The sequence below is a fragment of the Panicum virgatum genome, chromosome 9K (assembly GCF_016808335.1).
Source record: "Panicum virgatum strain AP13 chromosome 9K, P.virgatum_v5, whole genome shotgun sequence".
Taxonomy (NCBI): domain Eukaryota; kingdom Viridiplantae; phylum Streptophyta; class Magnoliopsida; order Poales; family Poaceae; genus Panicum; species Panicum virgatum.
This window is the reverse complement of record NC_053144.1, coordinates 10,338,919-10,355,291: the sequence shown is the minus strand read 5'-3', so window position 1 is coordinate 10,355,291 and position 16,373 is coordinate 10,338,919. Positions and strand designations below refer to the sequence as shown.

General features: G+C 46.0%; 2 protein-coding genes and 1 pseudogene across 3 annotated transcripts; 1 reads left to right on the top strand and 2 right to left on the bottom strand.

Moving 5' to 3' along the window:
* Positions 1 to 176: 176 nt before the first annotated feature.
* LOC120650036 lies at positions 177 to 7,912 on the top strand. Its single transcript, XM_039926994.1, has 11 exons — positions 177 to 278; positions 4,289 to 4,542; positions 4,678 to 4,747; positions 5,231 to 5,298; positions 6,325 to 6,386; positions 6,491 to 6,572; positions 6,665 to 6,898; positions 7,155 to 7,283; positions 7,374 to 7,435; positions 7,521 to 7,633; positions 7,741 to 7,912. Exons 2-11 carry the CDS (start codon positions 4,492 to 4,494, stop codon positions 7,749 to 7,751), a joined length of 882 nt encoding a protein of 293 aa, XP_039782928.1. The 5' UTR covers positions 177 to 278; positions 4,289 to 4,491; the 3' UTR covers positions 7,752 to 7,912.
* Positions 7,913 to 8,424: 512 nt separating this feature from the next.
* Positions 8,425 to 9,535, bottom strand: LOC120650035 (peptidyl-prolyl cis-trans isomerase FKBP17-2, chloroplastic-like). Its single transcript, XM_039926992.1, has 2 exons — positions 9,063 to 9,535; positions 8,425 to 8,957 (listed from the first exon to the last, which is right to left on the bottom strand). Exons 1-2 carry the CDS (start codon positions 9,401 to 9,403, stop codon positions 8,555 to 8,557), a joined length of 744 nt encoding a protein of 247 aa, XP_039782926.1. The 5' UTR covers positions 9,404 to 9,535; the 3' UTR covers positions 8,425 to 8,554.
* Positions 9,536 to 10,074: 539 nt separating this feature from the next.
* LOC120650034 lies at positions 10,075 to 13,249 on the bottom strand (annotated as a pseudogene). Its single transcript, XR_005665445.1, has 3 exons — positions 10,817 to 13,249; positions 10,505 to 10,572; positions 10,075 to 10,425 (listed from the first exon to the last, which is right to left on the bottom strand). The product of XR_005665445.1 is annotated as a DEAD-box ATP-dependent RNA helicase 21-like (transcript).
* Positions 13,250 to 16,373: the final 3,124 nt, after the last annotated feature.

Sequence of the window (16,373 nt, the reverse complement as noted above, 5' to 3'; positions counted from 1 at the left end):
GCAAGTTGTACAAGATGGGGCGTGAGATTATCTGAAAAACATTTCTGTTAATCTCCGGATCTCGTTCAAACGGGCGGTCTCGTTCTCCATCTCCGGAGATACTACGGCGTGCAAGATTGTCGTGGCGATCTCGTTCACTTCGTCTGTAGACCTTCCCTCTCCGTTCTACTTTTCTCGCTCCCCGCGCCTTTCGCTTTGGGCCAAGCATTTGCATAGCCCGCGACGCAAGTATTCGCGGTCGCAGAGCGGAGCTGGTCCAGTCCAACACCGGCCTCCCTGTCCCAGCGATTTTTTCTTTTTTATATTTAAAAAAAATTAAAATTTCAAAAATATATGTCGGTTTTGGAAAATTTCAAAAATATACACCGGTCGCCCTATGGGGGGGCGACAGGCCTCAAATGTATTTTTTTCTTCAAATTTGCAACGAAGTCCCTGGAGAAAAAAAAAGAGGGGGGCCTGTCGCCCCCCCAACGGGCGACAGGCCCCTGTCGCCCGCCCCAGGGGCGACAGGCCAGTGGGCCCGCCAGGGGGGCTGGTCGCCCCTCCTGCGGGCGACAGGGGGGTCCTGTCGCCCCCCCCCCCCCCCACGGGCGACCGGGTCAGCCCGCCTATATAAGGCCTCCCCCTCATTCCCTCCTCTCATTTGACCTCAAAAAATCCAGAAAATAGAGAGGGGTGAGAAGAAGGGAAGCAGCGAAGCTCTGTCGAATTCCGCACTTGTGATCTACTGGTAATTTTCGTATAAATTCGTTGATATTGTATAACAATTTAATTTAATTAGCAGATTAGCTGAATTAGATTTGGTGCTTTAGAACACTGGTTTAATATTACAATTTGAGTACTATTACAGACTTTTTCAAATAAAATAATTATACATTAGAATAGAATTATGATAGTACTTTATTGATATTGCAGTATAAGACAATAGAATTATAACAGTATCTATATTTTCACGCATTGATTTGGTATACGATATGTGCATTGCTTAAATTATGGTTTGTTATTTGGCGCACCACACTATAGCGCCAATGTCTTCGTCAGAATCAACCTACATTCCGTGGAGCAAGTGTAAAGCCACCGTACCCAAAGGAATTGATGTGCCAATGTGCTTCTGCGGTTCGTTATGCAAGTTCATGCAATCTGAGGTTTTAGGAGATGACTACGGCATGAGGTTCTTTATGTGTGAGAACTACGAATATGATCCACCTAAGCGATATGGCAAAGACCGGGCCAAGGTAGCAGGACAACATACGCTATTTTTCTATATGACCTAACATTGAGTTATGATTCTAACTTGTGTTGGACAAAGTCTCCTCCGCCTCTTTGTGATTTTATGCAGTGGTTCGACACTGTGCAGTCGCAGCAAGCAAAGGACATTGTCGAACAAAAAGCAAGATGGGCTGCAGAACGTTGGCGCCGAATGAAGCACGAGGAACAGCAAGAGGAGAAGCGCAACAAAGAGCAAGAAGAGATCCGCAAGAGGATGGAGGGAGGTGGATCGTAAGGCGGCGGCCGAACGCGAAGCTGACAGCGAGAGAAAGCGAGAGAGGGCACGCCGTGCGAAGGAAGCCGGGCCCGAAGCAATTAGGAAGGGCAAATATCCTAGGTGCACTCAGTAGAGTAGTACCATGTAATCCTGTCATTTTACATTCCATAAGGCATGGTAGGTTTAGATGCAACAAGAAATTATCTTGTCGTGTGCACATGCCACTGCAATTAGTTGTTTGTGTTTTAAGTTGAGAGCTTAACTCTGTGTGTTGTAGCCTTTACCATTAATTTGCAGTTGTAGCCGGGAGTTTATGAAATCTTTGAACTTTTCTTTAATATTTTCGGAGCTTTTCATGTCACTAGAATACTAAAACACACACATTAATATAACGATAAGAATTAAGAACTAAGAAATACATCAGGGTCTGCTGCTAAAAAGCTCGAATAGCTCAAAATAGGAACCATAGTGTATCTAGCTGCGAGTACGAGATCACAGGTTGCCACTGCTCAGCACGGCGATCACGGGTTTCCCAAATGTCGCATTCTTTGCCCAGACATACGTGACAAAAGACGACAACCCAATAGCAGTGCTCTTCCAACATTTCAAAAAGATGTGACAACACGGCAACCACACCAGCTCACCTTCAAAGCAGTCTCTCTGGCGAGGACGACGGACCTGTCATTCTACAGCGAAGGTCTGTGGCGTGTAGTGGGGAAGGCGGCATCTAGGCGCGATCGACCGAGCGGCAGTAATGCAGTGCTGTGAGTCTGCATGCACAGAGATGCATCGAGTAGTCATTTCGAGAATCGAATCTAGCCTTTTCAGTGTTAGGTCAACTAGCCTCTTCACTGTGTTGTCATGTAGGTTTTTTAGGTGCATTTACACTCCACACTCCGGGTATCAGACCTTTGTGCGCCTATAAATACTCCCAAGTTTGTGAACTCCCAGCACAACTCAAACATCAAACCTCATTGTATACCCAATGTCTGGAGGTGGGTTTAGCGGGAAGAATTACTATGGTTTTGGGAAAGGAAAAGGGGGAAGAAAGGGAGACCCCATAATATGGGAGGGGCCTCTTGGACCTGATTCCTTTCCGGAACCAGTGTTTGAGTTTCCGCCACAGCACAAGAGTGAATTTACAAATGAAACTCCTCTTCGACAATACGATAACCGTAGAGAACCGTGGCCAAAATGCAGACATGGTGAGGACTGCTTAGTGCAGATGTGCACCGACGGGATGGATGGCGGTCGGCGTTTCTTTAAATGTCCACATGCATGGGTAATACTCGGTTGTTTCATTTCTTTATCTTCAATGAGACACCTTACATGGAATTTGTTTTGCAGTCTTCCGATGCACCAGAAAACTGTGGTTTTACTAGGTGGGTAGATTCTACACCAATTGATTCTGTTCAGGAGTTCATCGAGTACCTCCAGATAAAGATCTTTGATCTGGAATGTAAGGTGAACCATTATGAGGAAGTGAGCGAGGGTAACAAAGACGACGAAGTTGATGATATCAGCAATGCAGCCGTTTAACAGAATGAACCATGCACTATTCCTTACTGCAACTGCCCTTGTCACAAGAAGAAGGGTCATGCGCCTCCGGCACCACCGCCTGCACCACCTGCAATGGGTGGATACTGCGGAGAAGGCTCAACGCAGTTTACTACGTGGGGGTACGGCTACTAGGACTACCCTAGTGCTAGTGACATGCTGTATCATTGTGTTTATTCTGTTTTTTTTAAATTACCTAAGGCATGTTAGGTTAGTCCGGAATCTGTTTACCGTAGTTTGCAACGGGTTTTGACATACCACCGCATGTGTGATGTGTGTTTCATTATCGTTGTATTATGATGTAAAATTTGGTGGTTCACATTACGTAATGCATTTCTTAGTTCTTATTTCTTATCGTTATATTAATTACATGTGTGCTTTTAAGTTACCTGCAGATCAGGAGTACGCAATTCGGCAGAGCTTCGCCGCTTTTCTTCTCCTCACCCCTATCTTTTTTTCTGAATTTTTAGGCTCAAATGACAAAGGGAATGGCGGCGAATGGTGGCCAGGGTTTAAGCAATAACGGAAGCAGCAGCAATTAGTGGATTCATGTTGAGTTCCTCGTGTCAAAAAAAAGAAATGGTTAAGAATACAATCAACCAAGAAATTATTACTTCGAACTTCTAAGCTCTATTGGTAGAAGTAACTAATAAGTACAAATAAATGATAATCGAAATCGTCCGAATTGCTTCGAGACCTCGTTTTTAGTTTCTAATCATTATAGGTTTGTGTAAATCAACGTGAAATCTGCATCTACCAGACATCCGCGCTGACAAAAAAATTTATAGTTCGAAATCACATGAAAAGTAGTTTCTCTAGTGTCATCCTTTAGAGGCCGAATCACCCACCAAAATTGACATCCGACACCTTCCGTAAATTTCATGATAATTCGAACTCGATTTCCAAATCCTTCTGCAAATATATCACAATAAATCTTCGGACGCTGAAGGAATTTTATGCAATTCAATAGGCTTTGTTGGCCAAACACAGGATCCTGTCGCCCCCCCAACGGGCGACAGGGGCCTGTCGCCCCTGGGGTGGGCGACAGGGGCCTGTCGCCCATTGGGGGGGGCGACAGGCCCCCTCTTTTTTTCTCTAGGGGCTTCGTTGCAAATTTGAAGAAAAAAAAATTACATTTGAGCACTGTCGCCCCCATAGGGCGACCGGGGTATATTTTTAAAATTTTCCAAAACCGGCATATATTTTTGAAATTTTATTTTTTTTTAAATATAAAAAAGAAACCCAGTCCCAACCCTGGCCACAAGCGCGCCCGGGGCCGTGGGAATGACTCCCCAGTCCCACCGGCCTCCGCCGCATCGGCCGTCGACGAAACCCACCACGCTAAATACTCGCTCGCTACAGCTCTCTCCTCGCAATTAGCGCGCCTCCATTACCGCGAGCTGCGTCGAGGTGGTTCGAGCAGAAGAGGAACAGAGCTCTCGGGGGCCATGGGGACCGTGCTGGATTCGCACTTCCTGGCGCTCACCGCCATCGTCACCGTAAGCGCTCCCGACTCCCCCCCAATCGCTCCATCCCTCTCGTCTCCGTTGAGCGGATTCTGGAGCGCGCGGTTCGGTTCCCGGGGAGGTTCTTCTGTTGACCCCTTGTTCCATTCTCTGTGGTGGTGCCTGTAGGTGGGGTACCAGCTGCTGTTCTTCATCGTCACGGCTCTCCTCCGGTTCGACAAGGTCACCGATTTCGCAGGTTCCCTGCCTCACCCAGCTCTCGCCTACGCCTAATTGAGACTGGATTAGGTTGCCATGATGCCATCGTTGTCCTTAGTACTAGTTAGGCACAATTGTTAGCATGATTCATTGATTCGGGTGGGGAATGCGAATTTAGTTCATTGCTGTTAACGCAGATTTTTTTTCCTGGCGCGATTTGGTGACCGTTAGCAGGATTAGTTAATGACAGTTTCTGTGGCCTCTGTTACCCCAGCAATCCAACTGTTGCCTCCTGTCGCGGATCACCGTCATATAATAATCTCTCCTGTACTACAGTTTTCCTACTTGTTCTGTGAGCTCACATGCAACATGTGTCCTTTGTTTTAAGGCAACCTTGCGTTCTGGGCAATCCATCTGATAAATTTGGTTGTCTGTGTACCAGCCTGAGTTGGCACAAGTTCTATGTAGGATACTAGCTTTATCGTTTTTCTCTCCCTGCAATGATTTATGTTCCTCTTTCCAGGCAGTACAAATTTTGTCATAATCGCCATCCTAACACTAGCTTTGAAGGGAGCATGGCATTTCCGTCAGGTATATAGTTGTTCACGGTATCTGTTCACTTCAATGTAAACATAGCCAGGTTGGTTCTCCGGGAAAAAAGGGCCTTGAATTCATAAAAACTACTGGTGCCTTTTCTTTTATGCCGCATGTCTTTTCTTTCTTAGTGAACACTCGAAAAATATCTGTGCCAACTGCCGGCAACAACTTTGCTACCAGTAGTTGACTTTATTGATTACATAAATTGGATTTACCTTTTCTCTATTGAATTTCTATCTCTATGTCAAAATGTGAGTTACAATAGCTGCAGCATGACCCGCAAGGCAAAGCTGTTTCTTGGGAATGTTGAGTTGCATTTTGTGTTTCTCTAGGTCATACATCTCTGGATTTACCTTGATCTCATTGATGTTTAGTTGGAGATGGCGTGCACTGTGGTATCTGTAGCAATCTAGCATGGTTAAAACTACCACTGCAGTATCAAATATTAAAATAACAAAGTTTACAAAGCTAGCAGAATTTTTTCATCACTTACATTAAAATTAGACGCTGCAAATTCGACGATGTTTGTAAAGCTAGCTGAGTTGCTTCGCCCACTTACATTAAAATTAGATGCATCAAATTTAACAGTGTTTGTAAAGCTAGCAGAATTGTCAGTTACGTTAAAGTTAGACTAGAAGAATTGCTTCATAAACTTGGATGCTGCAAATTTAACATTGTTTGTAAAGCTAGCAGAATTGCTTCATCAGCTGTAACTTACATTAAAATTAGAAAACACAAATCTAACGATGTTTTTCTGAATCAATTTAGATATGCTCATCATGTCTTCATAGAAAAAATAATATAGGTATATTTCTGTTCCTATAAAATCTAAAAAAGAAAATGCTGGGAAAGAGATGAGTGCAAAGTCTCAAAATTAGCTTTGTTTCTTAGAAGGAAATGGAACAAAAGGATTGTACTCTGACACTGCAGTTGTTTCGTTTATTTGTGATATCCTTTTGAAGGAAGAAATCATGATTATTTCAAAATTTGTGTGTTTATAAGAGTTTATTTTTATTTCAGATTGTGCTGACAGTCCTTGTTGTAATCTGGGGCCTTCGCCTAGGACTGTTTTTATTGATGAGGTATGCTGTTACATGACCTCCTATATATAATCACTAGCATGACAAAAAAAATGTCGATGTTGTTCAGTAAATTGCTAATGCTTCTCTTTCCTTGTAACATCCAGGATTTTGCAATGGGGCGAAGACCGTCGGTTTGATGAAATGCGTGATAATTTGGGAAAATTAGCAGTTTTCTGGATTTTTCAGGTACTTTTTTTATCTACATGTGTTCTGCTATTAGATCTGATCGTGCGTTTTCTGAAGAACTCACCAGGCCGTTTTTTTTACCGTTTGGGCAGGCTGTGTGGGTTTGGTCTGTCAGCTTGCCCGTCACTGTTGTGAATGCAAGTGACAGAAACCCCTCGATTGAAGCCAGGGATATAATTGGTTGGATAATGTGGTTGGTTGGGATATGCATAGAAGCAACAGCTGATCAGCAGAAGCTTGTGTTCAAGAATTCTGCAAGTAATAGGGGAAAGTGGTGTGACGTGGGACTTTGGAAGTATTCTCGCCACCCGAATTACTTTGGGGAGGTTAGTTAATTCATGTATCCTCCCTGTCCTTGAATGCTCCAGTTGATTCAGTAAGTCAGTACTGATATTGACTACAGTGAAAACTAGTTGTCCTTGAACAGCTACTTGTTAGTACTATCGTGTAGTGATCTCAATTCATATTGCTGTTTACACGCTAATGATAATGAATTTTGATTGCATGTACGAATTTCTACATATAACCTTAATGATTCCGATTTATTAATATACATCTGTATAACAATTGAATTTGGTGCAGTTATTCCTTTGGTGGGGAGTATTTGTAGCATCAACCCCTGTTCTCTCAGGTGCGGAATGGCTTGTGATTTTGGGACCTATATTGCTGACACTTCTACTTCTTTTTGTCAGTGGAATCCCACTCCTTGAGGTAAGGAACTGTTTTTTGCTGACTTCAAATGACACAGCTAGTGCTTACAAAATGCTAAAGCATAACATCCTCTATATTGCTATTGTAAAGTCATCTGCTGATAAGCGCTATGGACAATTGGAGGAATACCGTGTATACAAGAACACTACAAGGTAGGCATAAATCTCTATCCAGAGTCCAACCACTGGTTTTCATCAGCACAGATTAACTGATTCACGTGTCGATTGTTCTCTGCAGCCCCCTTATCCCGTTGCCACCTGCTGTGTATGGAGCCCTGCCTGTGTGGTTCAAGCTCGCCTTCCTCCTTGAGCTCCCCCTCTACAATCGTGGCCCGGGAGGTGATCCTATCAGTTGAGTGAAGCATGCCAAATTGTTCTGCCGGTCCTCATCAGTGACAAACATGTATAGTACATACCTTCAGAGTATTCATGTTTTCTTTTTCTTTTTTTTTTGACAGAACTACAGTGAGCCCATTGACGGGTCAGCCCTAGATTTATGTTGTTATTGTGTATGGGGCAATTATTTCCCATTCGATTCTAAGGGGATTATACTGAAGTTTATCCTCATTTATCACGCATGAGGCTCAGAAACATATATCTTGTGGGGTAAAAGATTTCCCTTTTGTGTCCCCTTGTCTCCATATGCATATCAGTAGATGATCATGCAGTGTGCATCTGCTAAACGATCAGGTGAACTGTGACTCTGTGAGCATGCCATTATCTGTTATGCAGCCATGGTATTTATATATCTTGCACAGTTAGGAGTGTAAATGGATAACCCTTAGGTGCAACTCCAACCCTCTTTAGTTCAAAATATTGTACTAGTTTTCCAAAATAGAATCTCATTTTGAAAAAGCAATACAAAAATTTAAACTAAAAAGGGTTGGATAACCCTTAGGTGCACCTCTAATCCTCTTTAGTTCAAAATATTGTACTAGTTTTTCAAAATAGAATTCCATTTTGAAAAAATAGTACACAATTTTGAATAAAAAAGGGTTGGAGGTGTCTTAAGGGTCACCCATTGGCACCCTATGCACAGTTACACTCTCGTGGCAGCCTGAGCTTGGTGTTGTGTGTGTGTGTGTGGTGGGGGTGGGGGTCCTTTTTACTGGTCGATTTTGAACCAAGGAAACAAAGCTATTAAGCCAGGGGAAGCAGAGAAATTCCCAAAAACAATTCATTTAACGAGATAGCAGTGTGAAACAATCGAGTAGAAACTCGTCTCATGGCAACACAGAACTGTGATGTATCTACTCGCGCCTCAGTCGCGCCTCACGCCGGCGCGATGGATACCTTGTCGACCTGCACGACGTACTCGAGCGTGGCGCCGGGCGGTATCTGCACGTGCTCCTCCCCGAAGTCGGCGCCGTCGTCGCCGAACCCGAGCCCCGGCGGCACGACCACCCGCCGCTTGCCGCCGGCCCTCATGGAGCGCAGCGCGTACTCGACGCCCTCGCACATGCCCCTGGTGTAGGGCCGGGACCCCATCACCAGCGCCAGCGGCCGCTTGCCCTCGCCGAACGTGTCCACGAACGCCTCCCCGCCGCCGGCCACCCGGCCCTGCAGGTCGATCACCACCAGGTCGCCGGGGCGCGGGGCGTCGCCGCCGCCGACGCGCAGCTCGTAGTACCGGATCCCGTTGGGGAGCACGACCTCCTGCTCCTGCTCCACGTCCCTGCGGGCAAGTGTCAGGCACGGGAGGAAAGCAATGGCGGGTCTTTTTTTGTAACTGAATCACTAATGAACGGAACACGGCCACGACTGGATGAGCGCCACTGACTTGGTGTTGGCCTGCTGCTGGGCGACCTCGAAGCGGGTCTTGAGCTGCTCGGACACGACGCCGACGGCGAGGAACCCGGCCCACGCCAGCCCGGCGCCGATACCGAACCGCCGCGTCAGCGACGAGGCCACCCAGTCCGTGGAGTCCGCGCCGCCCGCGCGCTTCGGCCTCGCCGCCTGCTGCGGCTGCGCCTGCACGGATTGCTGCTGCTGCGGCTGCTCGCCGGGCGGCGGCTGGTTCTGGGCGCTGGGCGGGCGCGGGACCTGCGCGCAGGAGATGCTGTGCGGCTTGGCGACGGGGCGGGCGAGGAACGCCGGCGAGCTGCCCAAGAGAGTGGCCATGGCGCGCGCTACGGTGCTTCCCGGGTGAGGTAGCTAGGATGACGGTGTCGAGATATTTCCCGATTCTATATTTCCAAATCCGCTTTTGTATGTTTCCGAGATTTTATTTTTGGTCGGTTCTGGCTTCGTATTCCTGCAGCCAAATGTGGCCACACATGCACACGACTGCATAAAGGCTTATCTTGTTTCACGTTATCTGCTTGTTTCCACAGGCACGTTCCGACCCCAAGAGCAAGCAGCACGGGAGTCTCCCACAAGGCAAGTAACCAAGAAAGAACAAGTCTGAACCAGCGCAATTACACACACGTATATGGGATCATGATAAGACAGCCAAATATGAGCATATAAAATGAAATGAACGTTATTTTATATAATCCGAAGAAAACTTGAGATACATGGATAATAATTAATAATGAGTAAATTACCATTGCAATCCGAAAATTGAGGAAATGTGTACCATAAAAAACAGGCCACTTCGTCAAAATCTGAAAGTTCACCATATGCCTAACAATTTTATAAGTAGCAGGCATCATCTTGTTATCCAATGCAACACCACAGCTAAGATAAATTTTCAGAACTACTTTTCTTTTTCTTTTTTGCGAAAAGAACTATTTTTTATGTATAAGCATATAGACACACGATGTATAAAAGCATACAACACTTGCTAAACAGAATAAATGCTATGTTAGTATTTGACACCATCTACAAATATCGTATTAGATTATTCTGCATGAACACTTGTTTATAACAAAACAACAACACTTGTTTGGTACAATCAAAATATTCCCTAGCCAAAACACCAACACTTGTTTGGTATTATACAAAAGCCAGAATTATCCACGACACTAACACTAACGAGTAATGATTCAACTGGCTTAACACCAACAACATTGACAGTACCTAGGCTCATAAGTACAATGCGCTGCACTTCACCATATTGTTCGTGTAATGGAGATTTTAAGACGCGCAAACAGGGAGACACTTGATTTCACTTGTACTGCCAGACTATAGGCCCCAGAAAGCTGTAAAATTGATCACTGATTCACATAGAACAATAGACATAGCAGGAAAATAAAATGAAATAAGAAGTTAAATTAGCACCTCTTTGGACCAAAGGCATCTGAAATACATGTTTACATCTCCAAAATTAAGATCAGGTATTATGCTCTCTGCAAAAATGATAAAATAATGATTCGCAAGCAATATGGATGGGATGGTACCTAAATGAAACAAAAGCATTTATAAAATATACAGGGAATGCTAAAACTCGACCATGTCAAAATTTGCGTAATAGCACAAAGATCATGATAGGATACACATGTCATCATCACCAAGATATACTGAAGTTATGACAATATAAAGCCAGTTTCCGAACACAAATTAAAACGACTCTAATCATCATGGTCTTTGTACCTCTTAAATACTAATCTAGATCCCTTTCTTTCCAGTAGAAATTGTGCTCATAATAGTCCAAAGGATCTTCAACCCCTACTGGGGTAGGTTTGCTTCAATGATTTGCGAAGACTGTGTCATTTCGCCTTGGAGGTCTATCAGGAATTGAGCCTGGCTTAAATTTTGATGCCTCGTGTCTTGCAAGTTCAGGTGGCACGGGACTGTTGCTCTGAATGAGCATCTGTTTCAGATCAAAGAAAATGTCAGTATTGTCCAGCGTTAAAAATGAAGTTGCTACTCCCTTCTTTCCAGCACGTCCTGTTCTTCCAATGCGATGTGTGTACGTGTCAATTGAACTAGGCATCTCATAGTTAATCACATGTGCAACATCAGGAATATCAATACCACGCCCTGCAACATCAGTAGCCACAAGAACATTGAACCGCCGGTTTCTGAATCCATCAAGGCTGATCTCTCTCTGGTCCTGTGACTTTCCACCATGTAGGGTTGTCACACGGAAGCCTGCCTTGTCCAGATCCTTAGCACGCATGTCTGCTGTCTTCTTAGTATTGCAGAACACAATGGCCGTCTTGTCTCCAAGATCCGTAAGTATCTTCTGGAGCCGTGGCATCTTCTCTTGTCCCTTCACCATGATCACATTCTGGGTGATCAGATCAGTGGCCTTACCAGCTGTACCAATTGTCACAACAACTGGGTTCCGGAGATACTTCCTAGCAAGACGTTCTACAGCAGGTGGCATGGTGGCACTAAACATATAAGTAGTCCTGTAAATCCTCTTCTCATCAAGTTCCTCATCCTCATTCTCAGGTTTCAAATTACTTGATGGCATCGCATCAAGGACACCAACAACTTGTGGTTCAAAGCCCATATCAATCATCCTATCAGCCTCATCAAGCACAACATAGTTACACTGGTTGAGCACAGCATACCTCCTTTCCAAGCAATCAAGAAGCCGGCCAGGCGTTGCAATTACGATCTCACAGCCCTGCCTAATCTTGAAACCCTGCTCCTCAATTGACTGACCACCAACAATTGAGACAACTTTAATGCCTAGGTAGGTTGCGAATTTCACAGTCTCTTCCTCAATTTGCTGAGCAAGCTCACGAGTAGGTGCCATGACAACAGCATAAGGACCCTCAGCCTCATTCTCCTCGCTTATGGGCGGCAGTCGGGTAATGTAAGACAGCATAGGGAGTACAAAAGCTGCAGTCTTGCCAGAACCTGTCTCAGCAATACCAATAACATCACGCTGCTGTAGACCAAGTGGAATGGCAGCCATCTGGATTGGTGATGGTTTTTCATATCCAACCTTGTCAATGGCACGAAGCAGCTCAGTCCCAAGCTTGCTCTCACTCCATTTTCCGCATTGGCCGTGGTATGCGAGAACCCTTGTAGGAGATATTGAAGTCCTCACGGAAAATACGCCAATCCCGCTCGGTCATCTCCTCAAGCGCCTTCTCAGACCAGTGCCTGTCCACACGCATGTCAAAGGCATCATACATTTCAGCAGCAGCAGCCTTCTTCTTATCCACCACATCATCCTCCGGGCGGTCCTCCACACCAGCCTTGCGCCGCAGCTCTGCACGGGTCTCCTTCTCGTGCGCGGCTGCCGCTTTCTTCTGCTCACGGCGGTCGATGCCAGCAAGGAAGCCCCGCCCAAAGAGCAGCCGGGCCTCGTGCGGCGACTGGTAGAGCGTATTCATGTCGCGGCTGGTGTCCTCGGTGTTCTCCCAGTCGAAGGAGAAGCGGAACTTCTCCGAGGGCTTGATGACCCGCTTCTTGGGCTTCTTGGACCCCAGGTACTGCTCCTTGATCGCGTCGAGCTCCTTCTCACGCTCCCGCTCCGCCATCTTCTCCAGCCGGTCTCTCTCCCGATCCCCGCGGTCTCCGCGCTCCCTGTCCCGGTCTCGTTCCCTCTCCCGCTCCCGATCCCTGTCGCGGTCGCGCCGGTCTCGGTCTCTGTCTCTGTCCCTGTCCCTGTCGCGGCGGGATGAGTCGTCCCGGTCGCGCTCCCGATCCCGATCTCGGTCGCGGCGGGAGTCGTCGTCGCGGCGGCGGTCCCGGTCCCTGTCCCTGTCCCGGTCCCGGTCCCGGTCGGAGGAATCTCGGTGGGAGTTGGAGGAGTCGCGAGGAGCGGAGCCGGAGCCGGAGCCGGACGGGGGCGGGCCGGGAGGCGGCGGCGGAGGGGGGCGGGGCAGGGACTGGAGGAGGTCGAGCGCGGTGCGGCGCTGGTCGGAGACGGCGGCCTGGCGGCGCTCGAGCGCGAGGCGCTCCCGCTCCGCCTTGGTGAGGAACACGGGCTTCGCCGGCTCCGTCATCGCGTCGGCTGAGCGCTTCATGGTGGTGGCGGCGGTGCGAGGCAGATGCAGCGAGGGGGGAGGAGGGTTTGCGCCTGTGCGGCGGGCGATAGATTTGGGGGAGCAGAGCGAAGGCCGCGTTGCTAATCAGGGCTGGAGTTACCGACTTGCCCTGGTCTGGGCCGTGCTGGTCCCGGACTCTTCGCCAAGCCTAGTAGAAGATATGGGCCTGATTTTGTCGCCACAGCCCACAGACGATGAGAGAGGAGGCCCCAGTACGGGAATATAATGCTAGAGCGTGTCACTGTGTCAAATTCCTAACTCTGTTTGGCTGGGCGTGGCATGTACTGATTTGCTGTGAGAAAAAAAATACTACTGACTGGTTCTGATTTAATGTAAGAGAAAAAAATACTGTTGGCAGAATAGAACAGCTGACATTGCAAAGAAAGTTAACCATATCTCTTTTTAGTAATAAAGTTAACCATATCTAGGAGGCAGTTTCCAAGGTCAATCCTAGTAGAAGAAATGGCATCTCCTCAAACTGATGACTAAGCACAGAGCTCTGCTAACTGCACGTGTTACTTGACTTCCCAAACTCACATGCATCTACAAATCCCTCGTAGGAGGTTGGAAAAATCACTGGCAACCTGTCGCGTCCTAATAGATAACTGTTCGAATTTGGATTTGGCCCATTAAATATTTTAATTATTCCAAATAAATATCAAAGGTTCATGTGGTGTAAATTTTTAATCCCACATTACTTGTGGAAGTTGAGGAAATCATGTGACTCTCCTATATATCTAACTCATAGGCTGCACCAGAGAATCATAAATTCAAGCTAGAGTTTTGACTCTTTCTTGATGCTGCGCCGCCACCATAGTCGTCTCCATCCCGTGCGTCGGCATGCACCGGCGAACGGGAAAGCAGGTCTCTGGAATCTTTCGTCTTTGGGATCCTGCATCGGGAGAGGGCGAATAAGATTTTTGGAAAACGCCCAGCGCGACTGCTCAACGATCTTCGCCACGGCTCGCCCTCCATCTAAGTCTGGTGCTGCGGTGTATCGTCGTCTGCGACGTCGTCTGCTGCACTCTGTTCGCAGGACTATTTTCGTCCCGTCAGCGCCGTTTGTCTTTCCGAAGGCTAAAACTCAGTACGTATACTGGTGTTTAACCCAGTTCTTCATCATGTGTGCTGAGATGATCATAATATGGTTGTGTCTTGCTACTAGTATGATAGAGTTGTTCATGCTAGATCTAGTCATGGTTATAATTTATTTATTTTAGAATTTAATCATGCAGTTGTCTAATTATTCAACAATCCAAAAAATTTATTATAGGCAATCTGTTGATTTTACTATGGTTGGTTTTGCTGATGCACCGAGGCCGGACAAGTTTACCGGTGTGCACTTCAAGAGATGGCAAGTCAAGGTCCGTCTCTGACTTACTATACTGTCAAGACTTGGTATTCCAGCATGTGATCATTCTCCTGAGGAGAGGAGAAAGTTCACGGATGCCAATCATGTCTTTGTGGGATGCGTGATTAGTGTTCTGCATGATCATCTGGTTGATGTGTACATGCACATAACAGATGCAAAAGAGCTGTGAGATGTATTGGTTGCTAAATATGATGCAACAGATGCGGACAGTGAACTGTATATCATGGAGAATTTTCATGACTACAAGATAGTAAATAACCATTCTGTTATAGAACAGGCTCATGAGGTACAAGTTCTTGTCAAAGAGCTCGAACTCCTGGAATGTCCTATACCCGATAAGTTTGTGGCTGGATGCATAATTGCAAAGTTGCCCTCCTCATGGAGGAACTTCGCCACTGCTCTGAAACACAAGAGACAAGAGATATCAGTTGAAAAACTGATAGCATCTCTTGATGTTGAGGAGAAAGCTCGGGCTAAGGATGCTTCTGAGAAAGTAGGTGAGAGTACTTCTAGCGCCAACATGGTGCTGAAGAACCACCCACATAGCAAGAACAAGAAGGCAGTCCACAAGCCTATCAAGACTACTACCTTCAAAAAGAAGAAGAATACAAACGTCAAAGGAGATTGCTTCACGTGCGGTGAAGGGGGACACTTCGCAAGAGATTGTTCAAACCATGCTGACCGCAAGACAAAGGCTAATTATATATCAGGAGGATCCAAGGATGTCAACATGACAACTCTGGGAAGCACTGAGGATGGGTACGGTAATCTGTCTACTGTTCTTTCAGTATTTCAATCCATAAGTTGGTGGTTTGATACAGGTGCTAATGTTCATGTGTGTGCTGACATCTTTTTATTTTCTTCTTATCAAGCCATCCAAGATTCAAGCGTGCTGATGGAAAACGGATCACATGCTTTTGTTCGTGGTGTTGGTACGATAGATTTGAAGTTTACTTCGGGAAAGATCGTGCAGCTGAAGAACGTGCAGCATGACCCAACTATCAACAAGAATCTAGTGAGCGGCTCTCTTTTATGTAAGGACGGGTTTAAGGTAGTGTTAGAGTCCAATAAATTAGTCGTGTTGAAACATGGATAATTCATTGGTAAAAGGCTATGATTGCGGAGGCTTGTTCCGTATTTCTCTTGCAGATTTTTATAATAAATCAGTGAACCATATTTGCGGTGCTGTTAATAATGATGCGAGTGTTTGGCACTCTCGTTTATGTCATGTTAATTTTGGCTTGATGTCTCAATTATCCAGCATGTGTTTAATTCCGAATATTACTGTTGCCAAAGGTTCAAAGTGCCATAGTTATGTGCAATCAAAACAGCCTCAAAAGCCTCACAAGGCAGCTGAGGAGAGAAACTTGGCACCTCTTGAACTCATACATTCTGATCTGTGTGAGATGAATAGTGTGTTGACAAAAGGTGGAAAGAGATATTTCATGACTTTGATTGATGATGCGTCTAGATTTTGCTATGTTTGCTTGTTGCAAATTAAAGATGAAGCGCTAGACTACTTTAAAATCTATAAGACCGAAGTTAAAAATCAACTAGAGAGATAGATCAAACGTTTAAGGTCAGATCGTGGTGGTGAATATTTTCCCAAAATCTTTGATGAATTCTGTGAGGAACATGGCATTATTCACGAGAGGACGCGTCCCTACTCACCCGAGTCTAACGGGATTGCTGAGAGAAAGAACCGCACGTTGACTGACTTGGTTAATGCCATGTTAGACACTGGTGGTTTATCTAAAGCATGGTGGGGGGAGGCTTTGTTGACTGCGAGTCATGTCCTGAATAGAGTTTCTAACAAAAATAAAGA